This window comes from Mobula hypostoma, chromosome 10 (genome assembly GCF_963921235.1).
Source record: "Mobula hypostoma chromosome 10, sMobHyp1.1, whole genome shotgun sequence".
Lineage (NCBI taxonomy): Eukaryota > Metazoa > Chordata > Chondrichthyes > Myliobatiformes > Myliobatidae > Mobula > Mobula hypostoma.
The window spans coordinates 85,596,730-85,618,028 of record NC_086106.1 but is presented as its reverse complement, the minus strand read 5'-3'; the positions used below and the strand labels follow the sequence as shown (position 1 = coordinate 85,618,028).

General features: G+C 45.4%; 1 protein-coding gene across 5 annotated transcripts in view; it reads left to right on the top strand.

The window, feature by feature from the left end:
• The window catches only part of LOC134353003 (protein Shroom4-like), a 156,089-nt gene that overhangs the window by 18,920 nt on the left and 115,870 nt on the right, over positions 1-21,299 (top strand). For all 5 annotated transcript variants that reach the window (XM_063060757.1, XM_063060759.1, XM_063060758.1 and 2 more), the window contains exon 2: positions 20,043-20,194. In XM_063060757.1, coding sequence (XP_062916827.1) covers positions 20,043-20,194 — 152 coding nt within the window. The remainder of the gene's footprint in view (positions 1-20,042; positions 20,195-21,299) is intronic.

Below are 21,299 nucleotides of genomic sequence, written 5' to 3'. Positions count from 1 at the left end.
CAATGCGAGCAGACTTTAGATGACTCTCCTAATGATTTATATTGCTCTTCTCATCAACACAGTAATATTGCTAACGTAAGCACCCCTGGTCTAAATGTTTGTTTTTTTTTGGAAAATAGAGAATTAACACAAGTAAAGGGAAAGATTTGGGAAAGGGATAAAAAAAATGAAAAAATTAAGTAAATAACTACATAGGGATTGGATAATTATGTCTGCGGGCAGGAACAAGCACGAACAAATTGGGATATAAACACCTACAATGGTTGGTATATAGGCTTGTATGCAACATTTTGGACCAGTGGAAATGGTCCAGAAGGGTTGTATGGAAACTATTATTACCATTTTTCTTAACAACTAATTTCATTACTTAGCCTAATAGGTTAGATTTACCACAGTACATAATTATCTATTTAAATGTTTATTTTCCTTTTATATCATCTCAATGTGTACTTAAGAATGTATAAATAATTGTAGTTTTATACATATAAAAAAATGGAAAAGGTTATATGTGTGAAAAAAGTACATGATAATTGTGAATTCCTTATCCAAATAAAAATAAAATTAAAAAAAAATAAATGAAGATGGGATTATGTATTAGGTTTCATTATAACAGTGTATGTATAAAATGGAGTGGGACTGGGCACTGAAGTGGAAGACAGTGCAAAGCTCACTGGACTGAATGCAGGTGTTGTGCAAAATAGTCACCTATTCACTGACTCATTTGGAGGGTTGTTTGGGTCCTGTTGGTGAATGGAAAGATGTAGAAGGACAACCATAACTACTTCTGTGGTTGCATGGGAAGTTATCCTATGAAGGGACAATTTGGTGGCGATAGAAGAACAAACTAAATACCTTCCCTCTGTGTCATTATCATGAAAACTTTGGAGAAAGCTTTGATTCTGAGGTAAATGAACTTTTACTCAAACAAGACAGTGACTCATGTTTGCATATCAGAAATTTTCATTTACTTTGCTTCAAACGTGATTTGGATCGCAAGTGTTATGATTTTGTAACGCACCAGCAGCAAGAGATGACAAATTCAGTTGGGTTTTATTATTAAAACCACTATATTTATTTACATCTACTCAAAAATATAGAAAATCAAACAAACTACTTTCCTAAACAGAAGATAAGTGTTATGCATCTATTGCTCCATTACAGTCAAACTTAGAACCCGTTCTTAACAAATCTTACTCAAGCACAGTCTGAAAGTGGCAGTTCAGAGAGTCCCAGTAATTCACAAAATATGTGAGAGGAGTGACTTGTGGATTCACAGTGCAGTGACGAGGCGATCATGACGAATTCCAAAGATTCCATGGCTAGCGAATGGAAAAATGGCTACCGAAGATCCCAGCCGAGGAATACTGTTCCAAAGCCCACGAAGAGCGATTTCACAAAGTGACTGTCACAAAATCCACACCCATGGATCATACGAAGGACAGACACGTCTCCATAATGCACAGTGTGCCGCTGATTAATCCAATCCTTTGGGTATGGGTAGGCATTAGACTTTACCCTTCTCGATCGTGAGCTGTTCCCAGATAACTCGAAGTGCAGTTCTCCCTCTCCCTCTCCCTCTCCCTCTCCCTCTCCCTCTCCCTCTCCCTCTCCCTCTCCCTCTCCCTCTCCCTCTCCCTCTCCCTCTCCCTCTCCCTCTCCCTCTCCCTCTCCCTCTCCCTCTCCCTCTCCCTCTCCCTCTCCCTCTCCCTCTCCCTCTCCCTCTCCCTCTCCCTCTCCCTCTCCCTCTCCCTCTCCCTCTCCCTCTCCCTCTCCCTCTCCCTCTCCCTCTCCCTCTCCCTCTCCCTCTCCCTCTCCCTCTCCCTCTCCCTCTCCCTCTCCCTCTCCCTCTCCCTCTCCCTCTCCCTCTCCCTCTCCCTCTCCCTCTCCCTCTCCCTCTCCCTCTCCCTCTCCCTCTCCCTCTCCCTCTCCCTCTCCCTCTCCCTCTCCCTCTCCCTCTCCCTCTCCCTCTCCCTCTCCCTCTCCCTCTCCCTCTCCCTCTCCCTCTCCCTCTCCCTCTCCCTCTCCCTCTCCCTCTCCCTCTCCCTCTCCCTCTCCCTCTCCCTCTCCCTCTCCCTCTCCCTCTCCCTCTCCCTCTCCCTCTCCCTCTCCCTCTCCCTCTCCCTCTCCCTCTCCCTCTCCCTCTCCCTCTCCCTCTCCCTCTCCCTCTCCCTCTCCCTCTCCCTCTCCCTCTCCCTCTCCCTCTCCCTCTCCCTCTCCCTCTCCCTCTCCCTCTCCCTCTCCCTCTCCCTCTCCCTCTCCCTCTCCCTCTCCCTCTCCCTCTCCCTCTCCCTCTCCCTCTCCCTCTCCCTCTCCCTCTCCCTCTCCCTCTCCCTCTCCCTCTCCCTCTCCCTCTCCCTCTCCCTCTCCCTCTCCCTCTCCCTCTCCCTCTCCCTCTCCCTCTCCCTCTCCCTCTCCCTCTCCCTCTCCCTCTCCCTCTCCCTCTCCCTCTCCCTCTCCCTCTCCCTCTCCCTCTCCCTCTCCCTCTCCCTCTCCCTCTCCCTCTCCCTCTCCCTCTCCCTCTCCCTCTCCCTCTCCCTCTCCCTCTCCCTCTCCCTCTCCCTCTCCCTCTCCCTCTCCCTCTCCCTCTCCCTCTCCCTCTCCCTCTCCCTCTCCCTCTCCCTCTCCCTCTCCCTCTCCCTCTCCCTCTCCCTCTCCCTCTCCCTCTCCCTCTCCCTCTCCCTCTCCCTCTCCCTCTCCCTCTCCCTCTCCCTCTCCCTCTCCCTCTCCCTCTCCCTCTCCCTCTCCCTCTCCCTCTCCCTCTCCCTCTCCCTCTCCCTCTCCCTCTCCCTCTCCCTCTCCCTCTCCCTCTCCCTCTCCCTCTCCCTCTCCCTCTCCCTCTCCCTCTCCCTCTCCCTCTCCCTCTCCCTCTCCCTCTCCCTCTCCCTCTCCCTCTCCCTCTCCCTCTCCCTCTCCCTCTCCCTCTCCCTCTCCCTCTCCCTCTCCCTCTCCCTCTCCCTCTCCCTCTCCCTCTCCCTCTCCCTCTCCCTCTCCCTCTCCCTCTCCCTCTCCCTCTCCCTCTCCCTCTCCCTCTCCCTCTCCCTCTCCCTCTCCCTCTCCCTCTCCCTCTCCCTCTCCCTCTCCCTCTCCCTCTCCCTCTCCCTCTCCCTCTCCCTCTCCCTCTCCCTCTCCCTCTCCCTCTCCCTCTCCCTCTCCCTCTCCCTCTCCCTCTCCCTCTCCCTCTCCCTCTCCCTCTCCCTCTCCCTCTCCCTCTCCCTCTCCCTCTCCCTCTCCCTCTCCCTCTCCCTCTCCCTCTCCCTCTCATCCTCAACACTATGACCACATTTCTTTTATACCGTTGGCATACGTCATAAGGTAACGCTCACAGAACCGAAACTGGGGACACGTGACACCCACAGTAAATGAAACTATGGACTCCCAGGAAAACGAAACTGTGGGCACGTAACGCAAGTCTGTTAAGTAGTTGGGGATAATCACATCTATGTCCATGCATGTGGATTTTGTAGATGGCAAGAGTGGGAATTCTACCATTTTTTCTTACTTGTGTGGGTATTGAAAACAATTATAGGGTGGGTATTGAAAACAATTATAGGAGACCCATTCATTCCCAAGATCACCCAACTCAATTCAGGCCAAGGATTTTTTTTTGTTTGTATATCTTCACTCCATATTGTCTTTGTTTAGATTATTCTTACTAAAGAAGACAAAATTTCAAGTTATCGCGTCCAATTTATGGGACATCGTTTGTAAACTATATACTGATAAAGCTTAGAAAATTGAGAGCTGCGATGGAAATGGATATAATTTAAAGATAGAGTTAGAGAAACGTTCTGGTGATAGAAGCAAAGAATTTTCAGGAACTATGATAAATAGCAAAGATGTTTGTAGAGATTTGAGATAATGGGACAAAGGAGACATTATTTCAGAACTTTAGTGCTTCTTGCGTAACTGGATTCTCCCATTGCTATAGTGGTTACTAATTTTGAATTAAATCTTTGTATTATAAATTAATACAATTGTGTTTGTTTTGGTGCTACATTGTATAAAGTTTATTATTTCAAAGTGAGAGTTTATTGAAATACTTGCATTCCTGTCAAGTTATATCCTTGGCTTCTGATGCTGAATTATCTGAATTCAATAGAAGAGATTTGATGAATTGATGTGAATCGGTACTATAAGTCACGCTATTCTGCTGGAGAACTTTCAATTTCCTTAGTGACTGAACAATTATTAAAGTTCTAGAAACCAGTTTGGAAGAAGGTTAGTTATTCAGCAAAATCTTTTAAAGGCAGGCATTTTGATGAAAGCTGTGAAATAGGACAATGCAAACTTCCTGGCTGAGGTGAAATAATGTAATTTCAGGCCAACAACGCCTTTTTGTGGAAAGCATGTGATTAATGTTCCATACATCTTAATTCTTACATTTTCACTGTGTTATCAACCATTTGGATTGCTAATGGTCAGGATTTGTGAAATAGCTAATAGTCATAATCATAGTTTATTGATCCCGGGGGTTTTCATTACAGTTGCACCATAAATAATTAAATAGTAATAAAACCATAAATACTAATATGTAAATTATGCCAGGAAATAAGTCTAGGACCAGCTTTGCTACTCAAATTGCAAATGCCTTTTTAAGTGGTTAATCTATGGTTCTTGCCTTGTCCTAATAGTGACAGATAAATTCACAGAATGTGTGATTGCTCATATACTTTTAAGTAATCAAAACATGTAGCCAGTGCTACTACCAATATTTCATAGTGTGCATGGCGTTTTCAGATTATGTACTGCATCTGCATAATGAGAAACATTTCCAGCAGTTCCATTGTAGACAAATTTGTGACACGAGTACATTTGAGCTATTGTCTCTGCAATTCATCCTGCTTTAAACTATTAATTAATTTAGAGATACGGTGCAGAATAGGCCCTTGTAGCCCTTTGAATCACACCACCTCAGCCAGCCCTGAAGACAGCCATTTAACCCTAACCTAATCAGGGACGGTTTACAATGACTAATTAACCTATCTGATGCATCTTTGGACCGTGAGAGGAAACCAGAGTACTTGGAGAAAATACACGCGTTCCATGGGGAGAACTACAGAGGGTGCCAGGATCTGACACCTTGAGCTGTAACAGCATCACGCTAGCTGCTGAGGTACTCTTCTTATAGAAACCTAGAAAATAGGAGCAGAGGAGACCATCAGCACCATTCTGTATGATCGTGGCTGGTTTTTCTCTCTCAGTACCACATTCCCACCTTCTCCAAACCACTTTAATTGATCCTTTTGTGCCTAGAAATCTATCAACCTCCTAAAATATATTCAGGACTTCAGGTGTGCCTTATTTACCCGCAAAGGAATGTGACTGGGATCAGAATCATTCTCTCCTCCTTTGTTTCCTACCTGTACACCTCTTTGTTTGCTTCTGTTAGCAAAGCAATATTTACTGTCAAAAAACACACATCAAAGTTGCTGGTGAACGCAGCAGGCCAAGCAGCATCTGTAGGAAGAGGTGCAGTCGACGTTTCAGGCCGAGACCCTTCGTCAGGACTAACTGAAGGAAGAGTGAGTAAGGGATTTGAAAGTTGGAGGGGGAGGGGGAGATCCAAAAAGATAGGAGAAGACAGGAGGGGGAGGGATAGAGCCGAGAGCTGGACAGGTGATAGGCAAAAAGGGATACGAGAGGATCATGGGACAGGAGGTCCGGGAAGAAAGACAAGGGGGGGGGAACCCAGAGGATGGGCAAGAGGTATATTCAGAGGGACAGAGGGAGAAAAAGGAGAGTGAGAGAAAGAATGTGTACATAAAAATGAGTAACAGATGGGGTACGAGGGGGAGGTGGGGCCTTAGCGGAAATTAGAGAAGTCGATGTTCATGCCATCAGGTTGGAGGCTACCCAGACGGAATATAAGGTGTTGTTCCTCCAACCTGAGTGTGGCTTCATCTTTACAGTAGAGGAGGCCGTGGATAGACATGTCAGAATGGGATGTGGAATTAAAATGTGTGGCCACTGGGAGATCCTGCTTTCTCTGGCGGACAGAGCATAGATGTTCAGCAAAGCGGTCTCCCAGTCTGCGTCGGGTCTCGCCAATATATAAAAGGCCACATCGGGAGCACCGGACACAGTATATCACCCCAGTCGACTCACAGGTGAAGTGTTGCCTCACCTGGAAGGACTGTTTGGGGCCCTGAATGGTGGTAAGGGAGGAAGTGTAAGGGCATATGTAGCACTTGTTCCGCTTACACGGATAAGTGCCAGGAGGGAGATCAGTGGGGAGGGATGGGGGGGACGAATGGACAAGGGAGTTGTGTAGGGAGCGATCCCTGCGGAATGCAGGGGGGGGGGGAGGGAAAGATGTGCTTAGTGGTGGGATCCCGTTGGAGGTGGCGGAAGTTACGGAGAATAATATGTTGGACCCGGAGGCTGGTGGGGTGGTAGGTGAGGACCAGGGGAACCCTATTCCTAGTGGGATGGCAGGAGGATGGAGTGAGAGCAGATGTACGTGAAATGGAGGAGATGCATTTAAGGGCAGAGTTGATAGTGGAGGAAGGGAAGCCCCTTTCTTTAAAAAAGGAAGACATCTCCCTCGTCCTAGAATGAAAAACCTCATCCTGAGAGCAGATGCGGCGGAGACGGAGGAATTGCGAGAAGAGGATGGTGTTTTTGCAAGAGACAGGGTAAGAAGAGGAATAGTCCAGATAGCTGTGAGAGTCAGTAGGCTTATAGTAGACATCAGTGGATAAGCTGTCTCCAGAGACAGAGACAGAAAGATTTAGAAAGGGGAGGGAGGTGTCGGAAATGGACCAGGTAAACTTGAGGGCAGGGTGAAAGTTGGAGGCAAAGTTAATAAAGTCAACGAGTTCTGCATGCGTGCAGGAAGCAGCGCCAATGCAGTCGTCGATGTAGCGAAGGAAAAGTGGGGGACAGATACCAGAATAGGCACGGAACATAGATTGTTCCACAAAGCTAACAAAAAGGCAGGCATAGCTAGGACCCATACGGGTGCCCATAGCTACACCTTTAGTTTGGAGGAAGTGGGAGGAACCAAAGGAGAAATTATTAAGAGTAAGGACTAATTCCGCTAGACGGAGCAAAGTGGTGGTAGAGGGGAACTGATTAGGTCTGGAATCAAAAAGAAGCGTAGAGCTTTGAGACCATCCTGATGGGGGATGGAAGTATATAAGGACTGGACATCCATGGTGAAAATAAAGCGGTGGGGGCCAGGGAACTTAAAATCATTGAAAAGTTTAAGAGCGTGAGAAGTGTCACGAACATAGGTCGGAAGGGATTGAACAAGGGGTGATAATTCTTTTTTTATCCAAGTCAAATTATAAAGATAGAAAATGAAATACAGAACAAATTAGGATACTAACAATACTACTACAGTACTATAAAACTAATTCCTAATAGTTATCGACAGAGGAATTCAGTGTATGTTGCCATATTTTTTTAATTGACTAAGTTCATTTCATTGATTCTATTTCAGTTATTGGATTTTTTTCAGTATGCCTGGAAGAAATGAATCTCAGGGTTGTATATGGTGATATATTGGAAAATAAATTTAAACATTTGAACTTTGCAGATGATGGATTGCCTTCATAAAATGTTTTTGGCGATCGCATCCTCTGAATCTTCATTTTCTTTGTAACATTCAAGATGATTGTCAATACCTTGAAATTCTTTGTCGTGCCTAACTTGTTGAAGTAGTAAAATCATTTCGTTTTTATAGCTGCCATCTCCAATCCTGAATGCTTGAAACAGCAGTGAGCAAAATAGTTCCGAATTGTCTTGTTGCTTATTTCTTGCTATCAGTGACTAAAGTCACTACTTTTTGAACACGAACACATACAACTGGCGCTCTTTATAAACTGTTTGCTCAAAACACCTTGTAGTGTTCAACGACTGCACAAGTGCACGCGACTGAAGCTTGATAGAAACTTCAGCAACAGTCTCCTGTCCCAATTAAGCAGCATAGAGTTCCAAATAAAGTGGCTATTTTCTCAATTTGTTTTTGTTCTTTAAGTGTTGTCCCAAATAAGTGGCTGTCCCAATTAACTGACGGCCCAATTAACCGGAATCCACTGAATTGGCCTAATGTTTAACAGTGGCGTCATGGTCTAGAGGGAGCTATGAGCTGGCATTCAGTCTTTGAGAGGTACAGGTCAGTCTTCAGGGATTTGCAGGATAATAAAGGAAATACAATAGAATTAATTAGGTGCCACAGTAGCATAGTGGTTAGTGTGATGCTATTACAGCTCAGGGTGTGGAAGTTCATCCCGGTCTTCTCTGTAAGGAGTCTCTACGTTCTCCCTGCGGAATGCATGGACTTTCTCTTGGTCCTCTGGTTTCCACCCACTGTCCAAAGATATACCAGGTAGGTTAATTGGACATTGTAAATTGTTCCGTGATTAGGGTTAAATCAGAGTTGCTGGGCGGTGCAGCTCGAAGGGCTGGAAGGAACAATTCTGCATTGTATCTCCAAACACAATAAAATGCAACTTTACAAGCAACTGTAAGTAAACATACAAAAATTGACAAATAATCAATGTGCAAAAGAAGACAAACTACAAACAAAAAATAATACTGAGAACATGAGTTGTAAAGAGCCCTCGAATGTGAGTCTATAGGTTGTAGAATTAGTTCAGAGTAGCAGTGAGTGAAATTTATTCACGTCATTTCAGGAGCCTCATGGTGGTTACTGAACCTGGTAGTATGCAACCCAAGGCTTTTGTACTTCTTCCCTGTTGGTAGAACGTATTGGGAAGAGGGCATAGCCTGGGTGGTGGGGGTCCTTGATGAGGGATGCTGCTTTATTGTGACTGCCCTCCATACAAATGTACTCAGTGATGGGGAAGGCTTTGCCTTTGAGCTGGGTTGTATCCACCACTTTCTGTAGCCTTTTCCTTTCTCAGGCATTGGTATTAAAATTAAAATTGTGTCCACTACGTATCTAAGGCGGTTTGGCAAAATTTTTGGTTGCAGACGGAATCTAAACAAACTTCTAATAAAGTAGAGGCGCTGTCGTGCTTTCTTAATCATAACACTTGTGTGCTGGTCCCAAGACAGATCCTCGATATGTTAATGCCAAGGAATTTGAAGTTACTGACCCTGTCCACGGCATTTTCTCTAATGAGGACTGACTTCTTCCTCCTGTAATCGATGATCAGCTCCTTGATTTAGCTGACATTGTGTGAGAGGCTGTTGTGGCACCACTCAACCAGATTTTCAATCTCCCTCCTAGATGGCAATTCATCACCACCTTTGTTTCAGCCAACAGTTGTGTCAGCAGCGTACTTAAATATGGCAGTGGAGCTGTACTTGGGTGTGAAGTGAGTATGGCAGGGGTCTAGGAGCACAGGCCCCTGTGGTCTTGTCTGTTTCTAGTCCTAGCTCCACTGATGCCTAGTTGCCCTCTCAAATAATGTCTTTCTTTTCTTTTTAAATCTTTTTATTGAATAAGTATACAAAAAGGTAAACCATATAAACATTAATACAATGTTAAAATATAATAAAATTCCAGAAGGTATCAATACCATCAAATAATGTAATAAACAACTCAATTCAGGATCATTAGAGACGGTAACACACACAAAATGCAGGTGGAACGCAGCAGACCAGGCAGCATCTATAGGAAGAAGTACAGTCGACGTTTCAGTTTGAGACCCTTCGTCAGGACTAACGGAAAAAAGAGATAGTAAGAGATTTGAAAGGAGGATGGGGAGACCCAAAATGATAGGAGAAGACGGGGGTGGGGGGAGGGGGGGAGGGATGAAGCCAAGAGCTGGGAAGTTGATTGGCAAAAGGGATACAAGGCTGGAGAAGGGAGAGTATCATGGGACGGAAGGCCTTGGAAGAAAGAAAGGGGGAGGGGAGCACCAGTGGAAGATGGAGAACAGGCAAGGAGTTATTGTGAGAGGGAAAGAGAGAAAAATAAATAATAAATTGGGGATGGGGTAAGAAGGGGAGAAGGGGCATTAACGGAAGTTAATTTTCTCTGCGTCATTAGGGACAGTGATGTGCACTGAAAAATAGCAGTGCCTTTCAAGGTTCCATATTTCCCATTAAAATAAATGCAAGCATTTACACAATCCCTCAGGAATTGATATAACCATAACTTACTACGAATGTTATAAGTATTTGCTCTATATCTGTGCAATTTTACTTCCATTCCATGATGTTTTCCCCTCTTTTTTTTGAGGTGGGGCTGGTTAAGTTTTATCCCCTTATAAAAAGGTGATTGAAAAGAGGCTGACTTTTCTCCGGCAAACACAGGAGCTGTGCCGGAGATGAGGGTGTTAGCCCATGAGGAGATAATTAGTCACCAGGGACAAGCTGGAATTCAGCAGAATGAGTGGGAATCTTATAAGAAATATATAAAATTGTGAAAAGTGATCGTTAAGATAGAGGCAGAATAGCTGTTTCCACTGGTAAGGGGGGCCAAAACTAGGGGACATAGCCTCAGGATTTGAGGGAGTAGATTTAGGATGGAGATGAGGAGAAAGTGCTTTTCTCAGTAGTGAATCAGAGAAATTCTCTGCCTGGGAAAGCAGTAGTAGCTACCTCATTAAATATACAGTGCATTCTGGCTAATTAGACCATCAGTTAATCTGAGCAGCTGCTGACTTGGTACAACACTTAAAGGATAAAAACTAATCGAGAAAGTGCCAGAATTCCCTTCATTTATTTGGGACACTATGCTACATAATCGGGACAGATTGTTGCCAAACAGTTTCTAACTAGCGTTAACATGAGCAAGTGTGCAAATGGTGGAAATCCAAGCATTGTGTGTTGCCTCCAACTAACATTAGTTGTTTGCACTTGTGTAGCTCTTAGACACGACACAAGGCTTCAAGCGAACAACTTTTAAAATAGTGTTAGTTACCTGTGTTTGTTATAAAAAGAAGCAGCAATGATTTTTGGCAAGAAATAAGCATTAAATGTATTCAGAACTGTTTTGCTCACTATGGTTTCAAGCATTGAAACTTGGAGATGCCAGAAGTGGCTGGGAGTGAAAATCAAATTATTTCATTACTTCAACAAGTTAGGAACTATGATGAATTTGAAGGTAATCATCTCAAATGTTACAGGAAAAATGAAGATTTCAAAAATACTATTGTTCAAAGCATTGTATGATGGCAGTCCATTATCTGCACTAGATATCTGCATTGATTTTGTTCATTTACAGTCAATCAAAACAACAGAGCAGTGTACTCTGAATTCCTTTGTCAATAACTATTAGGAACTAACATATAGTTTTATCATAATGTAGTACGGAACAAATTAGAACACTTCCAGTGCTGTAGTAGTATTGGTAGTAGTCGAATTAGTTCTGTATTTCATTTAATTACATTATTTTTATATCTTTTTAACTATTTCCATTTCAATTGGGGCAGCCACATAATCAAGCCAAAATGTACTGGTACCAAGATGTCCCAATTAACCAGAATCCACAGTACTTAAAGCCACGGTTAGATAGATTTTGCATAGCAGAGGAATTAAGGGGAAAAGGCAAGTAGGAGGAGCTGAGTCCACAGCCAGATTTGCCCTGATCAAGATAGCTTACTCTTGCACCCACTGAATTTCTTGTGTTCCTTTGTCCTTATGAATCTTCACCCTAAACTCTGCACATTTTCCTCTGTCTTCTAAATTGCTGATCCACGTGCGGCCCTCCCTCTGGCCTCTTAATCTGTCTGGATCTTTGTGCAACATTGTCTTAATTTTTCCATTTTCCTTCTGTACCTAACAAAGTGGCTACTGAGTGTACGTATTCTCTGTAAACTCTAGAGACTGGTGTGCATGAAAATCCCAGGAGATAGCAGCTCAAAACACCCTTCTGGCACCAACAATCATTTAACAGTCAAAGTCACTTCGATCACATTTCTTCCCCAATCTGATAATTGGTCTGAATAACACTGAACCTCTTGGCTATGTCTGCATGTTTTTATGCATTGCATTGCTGCCATATGATTGGCTGATACTTGTATAAAAAGTAAGTGTACCTAATAAAGTGGCCAGTGAGTGTAGTGTATACTTCGATAATAGATTGTGTTGAACTTTGAGACCAGGTAAGGATAGCAGATTTCTTTCCCTGATGGATGCCTTCTTACAATAGCCTGGTAGCTTCATTGTTGCTTTTCTGATATCAACTTTGCAATTCTTCATTCATTTAATTATTCCCATTTGGGATTTAACCTGACTTCTTTGGATCGGTAGTCCAGACCCTGGATGCTAACATGCTTGAATAATTAGATATTCCCCAGTTAATTATCTCAAACTGGTGAAACACCTGCTTATTCCTTTTCTTTTCGATTGTGTATATATTGCCATTATCTCTGAGCAATAGATGATTCAAGTATCATATACCAAAAAAGTGCAAAAAAATGTGATTTTAAATTTGGATTATATTATGTTATAATGCCTTAGTGAATGATATCCTTCTCTTGAATGCACACCTCTTTAGAATAGTGACTGTACTTGGCCTTCCTCCCATTTTTGTAGGAGGTTGACTCTATAAACAAGGAACAATTAGCATATACTTTACAAAAAAGGGGCATCAGATGTTGTGGGAGGACAATCAAAAACTGCCATAACTCTTCATCCATCCCTACTTCAAATGGTTATCCAGCTTTTTCTTAGAAGTCTCTGTGTTAAAACTTCTTACTTCAAAGTATGCCATCCTCTAATAATTCAGTTGAAAGACGCATTTCTTCTGCCTGTCTTCATTTAGTAAATGAAATTTTTATATTGTCAAGTTTTAATCACTGATTTGATCACTAATGATATCACTAGATAATTAAGACGCTGAGTATCAGAAGCAGACACATGTCATACGGCTTATCAAGGCTGCTGCACCATCCCATCAGTATCTTTGGTTTTGATTCCATGTCCTTTTCCAATTTCCATCGCTCTGATTCCAGTGTGGTATTACAAATTGCAGTTTTCAGATATATCACTCTTTACCAATGTATTTTACACAAGATCAGACTTTCTCTGTTTCTCCGTTCTTTTCATATTTATTAATTTCTGTTTTGATGAATATTTGTGTCTCACCTATCAAGACATTAGTGATTAGGATGGGATTATACAGAGCAGTAGATTTATTTTGGATAGCCTATCAAATGAATGTTTGGGTTTAAATAAAATGCAGAAGATATAGTTCACACCCTCTATCATTCAGTAAGGTGTTACTGCTTTTTAATTATGCATATGGAAACGGGGCTTATTAATTCAACTAAGCTCAACATAGATCCAGTAGAGATGAGGATGATGGGAACAGGTAGGTCAGCTTAACCAGATCTTGGACTCCTGAGCTTTTCATCTGTTTCAAAAGGGCAGCAATCATATTGGTGCCCAAGAAGAGCAGGGTGACATACTCAGTGGCTATCTGTCAGTAGCATTCACATCTACTGTAATGAAGTGCTTCAGGAGGTTGGTTATGGCAAAGATTAACTCCTGTCTAAGCAAGGACCTGGACCTGAAGCAATTTGCCCACCACCACAACAAGTCGCCAGCAGACACAATCTCTCTGGCACTCCAGTCTGCTGTGGAGCATGTGGACAACAACAAAACATAGGTCAGGCTGTTTATCAATACCATCATCCCCTCAGTATTAATCACCAAGCTTCTAAATGCAGACCTCTGTACCTCTTCCTGCAACTGGATCTTTAACTTCATCGGAAAGACCATATTCAGTATGGGTTAGTGATAATATCTCCTCGCTGGCAGTCAAAACAGGTGCACTTCAAAAACAGGCCTACTGCTCTACTCTCTTTACATTCATCACTCTTTGCCTAGGCACAGCTTAAATTTGTGGATGACACCACTGTTGTGGGTATAATCTCAGATAGCAACAAGGAGGCATGATGGAGTGAGACAGGTCATCTGGTTGAGTGATGTCACAGCAACGACATTGCACTCAATGTCAGCAAAACCAAGGAATTGATTGAGGACTTCTGGAAGGGGAAGTTGAATGCACAATGGTCCTCATTGAGGGGTCATTGGAGAAAAGGGTGGGTAGGTTTGTGTTCCCAGGTGTAAACATCTCCGAGAATGTGTCCTGGGCCCAACATTTAAAATCAATCATCAGGAACGCACATCAGTGGCTTCACTTTGCTAGGTGTTTGAGGAGAGTTGGTATGTCACCAAAGACTCCTGTAAATATCTGTAGATCTGCTGTGGAGATCCAGTGCGCAGGATCACAAGTAGCCACAGAATGTTGTTGACTCGGCCAGCTTCATCATGGACAGAAGCCCCTCTACCATAAGGGCTTCTTCAAGAAGCAGTGCCTCACCATCTGGGACGTGCCCTCTTCTCCTTACCACCTTCAGGATGGAGGTACAGGAGCTGCAAGTCCACGGGAATTGATTCTTCCCATTCTTCCCTTCCTCCATCAGATTACTGAATGGTCATGAACACCACCTCATTTTTCCGTGTTGAACTATTTATTTATTTTGTAATTTGTAGTTGTGTATCTTTGGTCTGTACTGTCGCAAAACAATAACATTCACATCCTATAAGGTAGTGATAATAAATCTGATTCTGATCATTTCTTTGCATCTAAACACTGTGATAGAGTTTCTAATAAAATTCTGTCACATTATGTATAAAAGCATATAATTCTATGTCAAGAGGAGGTGAGGGAGCAGAGGTTTCTGGTGGGTGATGATCTGTGAAAGGATGTTTAGTTGCAGGGTCACAGTCCGGAGAAAGAGAAACAGTCCAGTTGGTTGAGTTGTTCAGGTAAATAATAGACCCACTATTATCAGCAGGAATTGATGACAATATCAGGGTTGGAATTAAAAATAGAAATTATCAGATTCAGATTGCACAACATCAGTAAAAGAAAGCTATTTGAAGTAACTTAGATGAACTGTTTTGAGAAATAGGCCAATGGAAGGAATCCTGGAGGACTGGGGAAAAATATGCAGTGATTTACGTAACTAACACGAAATCACAGAGGTAAGGATGGCAGATAAAGGGCTAAAACCCCAGCTGAGTTTGGGAATGAATTGGATTGTTGAACTATGGGGGTAGGTATGAAAACATCTCGTTTGAGCTTAGGAAAACATTCAGATGGAGTGACTGAAAGTGCAGTACATTAACATTTGGAAATGAATGTGATTATTAATCTAAAAACCAAGACCCTTTTGATCTATAATGTTGGAGAAGCAAGTTAACTGTCCACAGCAGTTAACGTAATTGCCAATTGCAATGTCATTTCATAGAAAGAAAACTATTGAAAATGGATGTGGATGTGCAGTCACCGCCTAGAAGAGAACAGCAATAATGAAGACAGCCCGATCAGAAAGAGACAAAAAGGAATCTCAAAGAAGAAATATCTTTCACGTTATAAAGCTGGCTGATGTGAGAAGAGGAGGAACAGACAGTATATTCTCAGTTGGACGTTATTAGTGGATGGTGTAGTCAGCTGAAAGTTGCATATATTCAACTGACGCCCGAGCACAGCGTCAGCGCGGCCTTCGTGGAGCTGGGCAACACCAAGTTGGAACTGCTGGAGCCGCTGGGCAAGCGCAGCCCGATCCTCGGCTTCCTCCGCAAGAGCCCTGGCGGCGGCATCCACCACATTTGCCTGGAGGTGGACCACATGGCGGCCGTCCTTCAGCAGGTGCATACCCTGATGCCGCCTCTTGGTGAGGCCGGGGCCCGACCCCGGGCCGCCCGCCGCCACTGCACCATCGGCGGCCTGCAGCCAGTGCGAGACGGCGGCGGGTGGAGGGGGCGAGGCCTGGAGCTGGCCTGCCGCTCGTCACGACCGCCACCGCCCGCCCCGGCCGCCTGGTACAGCCAGCGCGGCGGCGAGCTGCGAGCCCACCTCCATAGGCCAGTAACCAAGGTGATCATCCCAACGGCGGAGCAGGCGGAAGAGGAGATATCTCCCAACGGCTGCAAAGGTGGATGAGGATGCCCAACAATGGGTAGGGAGGCTTGCGAGCACGCCGCAAGAACTGCCGTAGACCCACAACACTCAGGGCTTGTGTACCTAGCGTGTGAAGCCTGGATTCGGCGACTGCGCAGAAGAAACCATCACTGGTTCAACGGGCAGAAAGGCGATTCTCAGCAATGCGTCATGGAGCGCTAAGAGGGCACAGTGAGACACACAGAACACTGCTGGCCATCCACTGCATCCTGACCTATCTCCAGCCGTCTCGACTATGTCTTGCCACTGGGTCCAGATAGGCCGGGACGAGAGAGTGAGGCTGACGACCTGCGCAACTCTCCCTCACTTTAATCCAAGTCAAGCGCAAGTCATGACTTCAAACCCAACGCGCAACCTAAAGTCCTGTGGCGATGGGGGAGTGGCAAAGCAGCAGGTACGGATACACTGGAAGCTGTAGTCACAAACCTGCACACAGGCGGCCCAGGGCATAGGGTCGCTCTCTACTGGACTGAAGCAGCAGTTGAGTTCGGCAGCCCCCTGGGTGTCTGAGCAGCCCTCTTTAGGATTGCTCTGCTCACCTCCATGGAGGAAGGGGCTGGAAAAGGTGCCTCAAACATAGTCTGCTTCACCTCACCCTGGCCAGCTTACCGCGGCCGGTGGGGATCCCTCATAGCGGTCGACCTACAACAGTGAAGAAGAAAGTGATGGTGCTCAACCTTGGCACATGGAACGTGAGAACTCTGCGAGATAACATCAAGGCAGACAGACCAGAGAGAAGAACTGCACTGGTTGCAAAAGAGCTAGCTCGCTACAATGTGGACATAGCAGCTCCCAGTGAAACGCGCCTAGCAGACAAGGGCCAGCTGACAGAACGTAGTGGTGGATACACGTTCTTCTGGAGTGGTCGCAGCAGCGCTGAATCACGGGAAGCAGGCGTGGGATTTGCCATCAATTCTAACCTCGCCCGTAAACTCACCAAGCACCCAGAGAGCATCAACGACCGCCTGATGACAGTTCAGCTCCCACTTGCAAACAAGAAGAGTGCTACACTGATTAGTGCCTACGCTCCCACCATGACCAACCCAGATGATATTAAAGACAAGTCCTATGAAGAACCCGACGCCCTCATCTCAGCAATCCCACAGTCAGAGAAGCTCATCATTCTCGGGGACTTCAATGCCAGAGCAGGGACAGACTACCAAACCTGGGAAGGGATCATTGGAAGACACGGCACTGGCAAGTGTAACAACAATGGCCTTCTGCTCCTCAAGACATGTGCCACACACGACCTTGTCATCACCAACACCCTGTTCTGCCTACCCACCCGTAAGAAGACGTCATGGATGCACCCACGCTCGAAACACTGGCATCTGATTGACTACATCATCACCAGGAAGAGGGACAGGATGGATGTCAGAGTGACGAGAGCCATGTGTGGTGCCGGCTGCTGGACCGATCACTGCCTCATTGTGTCCAAGTTCAGGCTTCGCATTCTGCCCATGAGAAGACCCCAAGGGCAGAAGACTGCAAAAAGGCTGAATATCTCCAAGCTGAAAAGCAGCAGGGTTGCAGAAGAACTCGTCGATGACCTTGAAGGCAGACTGCCAGACACACCACAGGATGACGGGACCAGCGTTGAGGAACAGTGGACGGCCTTCAGAGACGCTGTCTACACTACCGCCCTCAAACATCTCGGATCAGCAACCTGAAGAAACCAAGACTGGTTCGATGAGAATGATGAAGAAATACAGGCACTACTAACGGAGAAACATCAACATTACAGAGCGCATCAGAATGACCCCACGTCGCTAGCCAAGAAAGATGCCTTTACCAACGCAAGAAGAAAGGTGCAGAAAAAACTTTGCAAGATGCGGCACAGCTGGTTCAGCAAGAAGGCCGATGAAATCCAGGGCTATGCAGACAGCCACGACATAAAGCACTTCTACGATGCGCTTAAGGCTGTATACGGACCCCAGTCCTCCGGCTCCTCACCCCTTCTCAACGCAGATGAGACGCAGCTGCTGACAGAGAAGAAGCAGACTCTGGATCGGTGGGCTGAGCACTTTAACAATGTCCTTAACTGCCCTGCCGACATCAACGACGAGGCCATTGCCCGCCTGCCCCAGGTAGAGATCAACAAGAACCTCGACACCCTCCCCACAGTAGATGAAGTCAGGAAGGCAGTGAAGCAACTCTCCTGTGGCAAAGTGCCAGGACCCGATGCAATCCCTGCTGAGGTATACAAAGCAGGAGGCCCTGTCATGATGCAAAAGCTGACTGTACTCTTCCAGTCCATGTGGAAAAAGGGACAGGTCCCGCAACAGCTGAAAGATGCCAGCATAGTCCACATCTACAAGAGGAAAGGCAACGGTCAGTCTTGCGACAACCACCGAGGCATCTCCCTCTTGTCCATTGTGGGGAAGATTCTGGCCCATGTCCTGCTCAACCGCCTTCTCCAACATCTTGAGCAAGGTCTGCTCCCAGAAAGCCAGTGCGGCTTCCGTGCTGAACGTGGGACCACAGACATGATTTTTGCTGCGCGGCAACTCCAGGAAAAATGCCAGGAGCAACACAGCGACCTCTTCGTGACCTTTGTCGATCTAACCAAGGCTTTCGATACGGTCAGCAGAGAAGGCTTGTGGAAGATCATGGATAAGTTTGGCTGCCCCAGCAAGTTCATCACAATCGTCCGGCAGTTCCACGACGGTATTATGGTGAAAGTTCTGGATGACGGCGACGAGTCGGAGGCCTTCCCAGGGACAAATGGCATCAAACAAGGCTGCGTTCTTGCCCCGACTCTGTTCAGTATGGTATTCTCTGCCATGCTGACAGATGCCTTCTGTAACTATGAAGAAGGAATCCATGTCAGGTACAGGACTGACGGCAGGTTGTTCAACCTTCGGCGCCTGCAGGCAGTTACAAAGGTGCAAGAGACTGTCATCAGAGACTTGTTGTTTGCTGATGACTGCGCACTCAACGTCAGCACAGAGCAGGAGATGCAGCGTGAAATGGACTGCTTCTCACAAGCCTGCGACAACTTCGGTCTCTTTATCAGCACCAAAAAGACCGAAGTTATGTACCAGCCTGCCCCAGGAAAGCCATACCAGGAGCCGCGCATCACGGTGAAGGGCCAGAACCTCCAGGCAGTCGACAACTTCACCTACCTGGGCAGCATACTCTCTCGCACAGTGAATATAGACGCTGAGGTCAACAACAGGATTGCCAAAGCCAGCGCCGCCTTTGGGAGACTCCGTGAGAATGTCTAGGAGCGGAGAGGACTCAGCCCTACCACCAAGCTGAAGGTCTACTGTGCAGTGGTCCTTACCACCCTCCTTTACGCCAGCGAGACCTGGACTGTCTACAGCAGACATGCCAAACAGCTCAACCACTTTCACCTGAGCTGTCTCCGCAGACTCCTCCACATCAGGTGGCAGGACAAAGTCCCCGACACGGAAATCCTGGAACGAGCTGGACTCTGCAACGTCTACACCCTCCTGCTGAAAGCCCAAGCCAGGTGGGCTGGATATGTGGTCAGAATGCCAGACAGCCGATTGCCTAAGCAGCTGCTGTACGGAGAACTGTGTCAGGGCAAGCGCTCAGTCGGGGGGCAGAAGAAACGTTACAAAGACTGCCTCAAGGCGTCCCTCAAAGGCCTGGGTGTCGACATCAACACGTGGGAGACGCTTGCCCTCGACCGTCCAGCTTGGCGCAGCAAGATCACCACAGGAGCCCGTGCAGCTGAAGTCAGGTGCATCATCGAGGCGCAACGAAAGCGTGCTGTGCGCAAGGCCCGAGCAGCATCCACTGCCACGACAGCACCCATCCACTTGTGTCCCACATGTGGGCGAGCCTTCAGGGCCTGGATTGGCCTCATCAGTCACCTCCGGCCCCACAGCCACCAATCTCCCATTTGACTTTGAAGCCATGGTCATCTTCGACTATGAAGGACAAACAACAACAACAGCATATATTCAATAAATAGATCTAATTTCTATATAATAAAATGGGGTGGGACCATAGTTAAACTCTCTGAAGTTATTTTGTTCACTTTATCAACTATTGTCATGTTGATGAACAATTAAGTATTTTGTAGACTATTTGCTCTGTTTAGAACTACTGCACTTTTGTACATTTTTTTATCTTTGTTATTTGCTGCATTTATTGGATTTTTATTATCTCATTTTAGATTGAAGATGGAGGGAAGGCTGCTTTGTCGAAGAAACTACAGGTCGGTGATGAAATTATAAACATCAGTGGCTCACCGCTATATGGCTCAAGACAGGAGGCACTCATCCTTATTAAAGGATCGTTCAGGGCACTGAAGATGGTGGTGAAAAGGTAGGAATTACTCCTGCATTCAATTGGAACTGGTATTTGTTTTGACTGAACATGTGAAATATGAAATTAATGTGGAAATCTACTTGTCTGAATTACAAAACTTAAAAAGAAAGAGATATATGTGCTGTTATTGGGCTAACTTTGTTTTAAAGGCTATAATTTTGTCTCCTTTATGAAGTCTATTTCTTCTGTGACTTATAACTTTGCATGTCTAGTTTTTATCCAGCTGAACTTGTCCATCGTTCTGTTGTGTAAAATTACCATTGTATGTGTGTTTAGTATCAGTTAGTGAGACGTTGTGTTCTATTTTTCTCTTTTCTTTGATGCCTGTACTGAACAGTAGGAACCCGATTAGTACATTAGATGAAGACGAGAACCAACTTGTCTTAGCGACTAAGAAAATACAAAATTGTTTTTAAAAAAAATCCACTTGGTTTCTCCATGACCTACAAGAGAAAAAAACTTGACCGAATCTGTCTTGCACATGACATGAGAAAGGCAACAGTGTGCTTAATTACTAAATAACCTCTGAAATGGTGGAGGAAGCCACTTAGTTATGCAATAACTACTACTTTAAAACAGAACCAAAAAAAATGGACGGACCATTTGGCATAAACACAAGAGGCTGTGCAGGTACTAGAAATCCAGAGTAACACACACACAGAAACCTGGAGGAAGGGTCCAGGTGAAAGAAGTCTGCCTGAATCATCAACTCTTTATTCCTTTCCATAGATGCTACCAGACCATTTGGGCGTCTGTCCAGACACCAAATTCAACCACAGCAAATTTGTTCGCAGCCTGGTTTATTCTGCAAAGCCCTGTTAACAAACATCTAGGGTCTGATGTTTAAACTGGGACACATTTTCCATGTCAGAGTCCCACTGTATGTTTCACGAATATAGAGGTTTGGAGGAAGGTGCTCCAGGAATCCTCAACAATGACTTCAGACCTCAAGAAATCACGTGGCATCACGGCAAGCCTGCTTTGTGTTGAACTAGTGCCCCTCCATGTTGAACAACATTTAGAAGAAGCACTAGAATTAGTAAAGAGTAAAATGCACTCTGGGTAGGTCTTCAATGTCCATCACCAAATGTAGCTTTGTAGC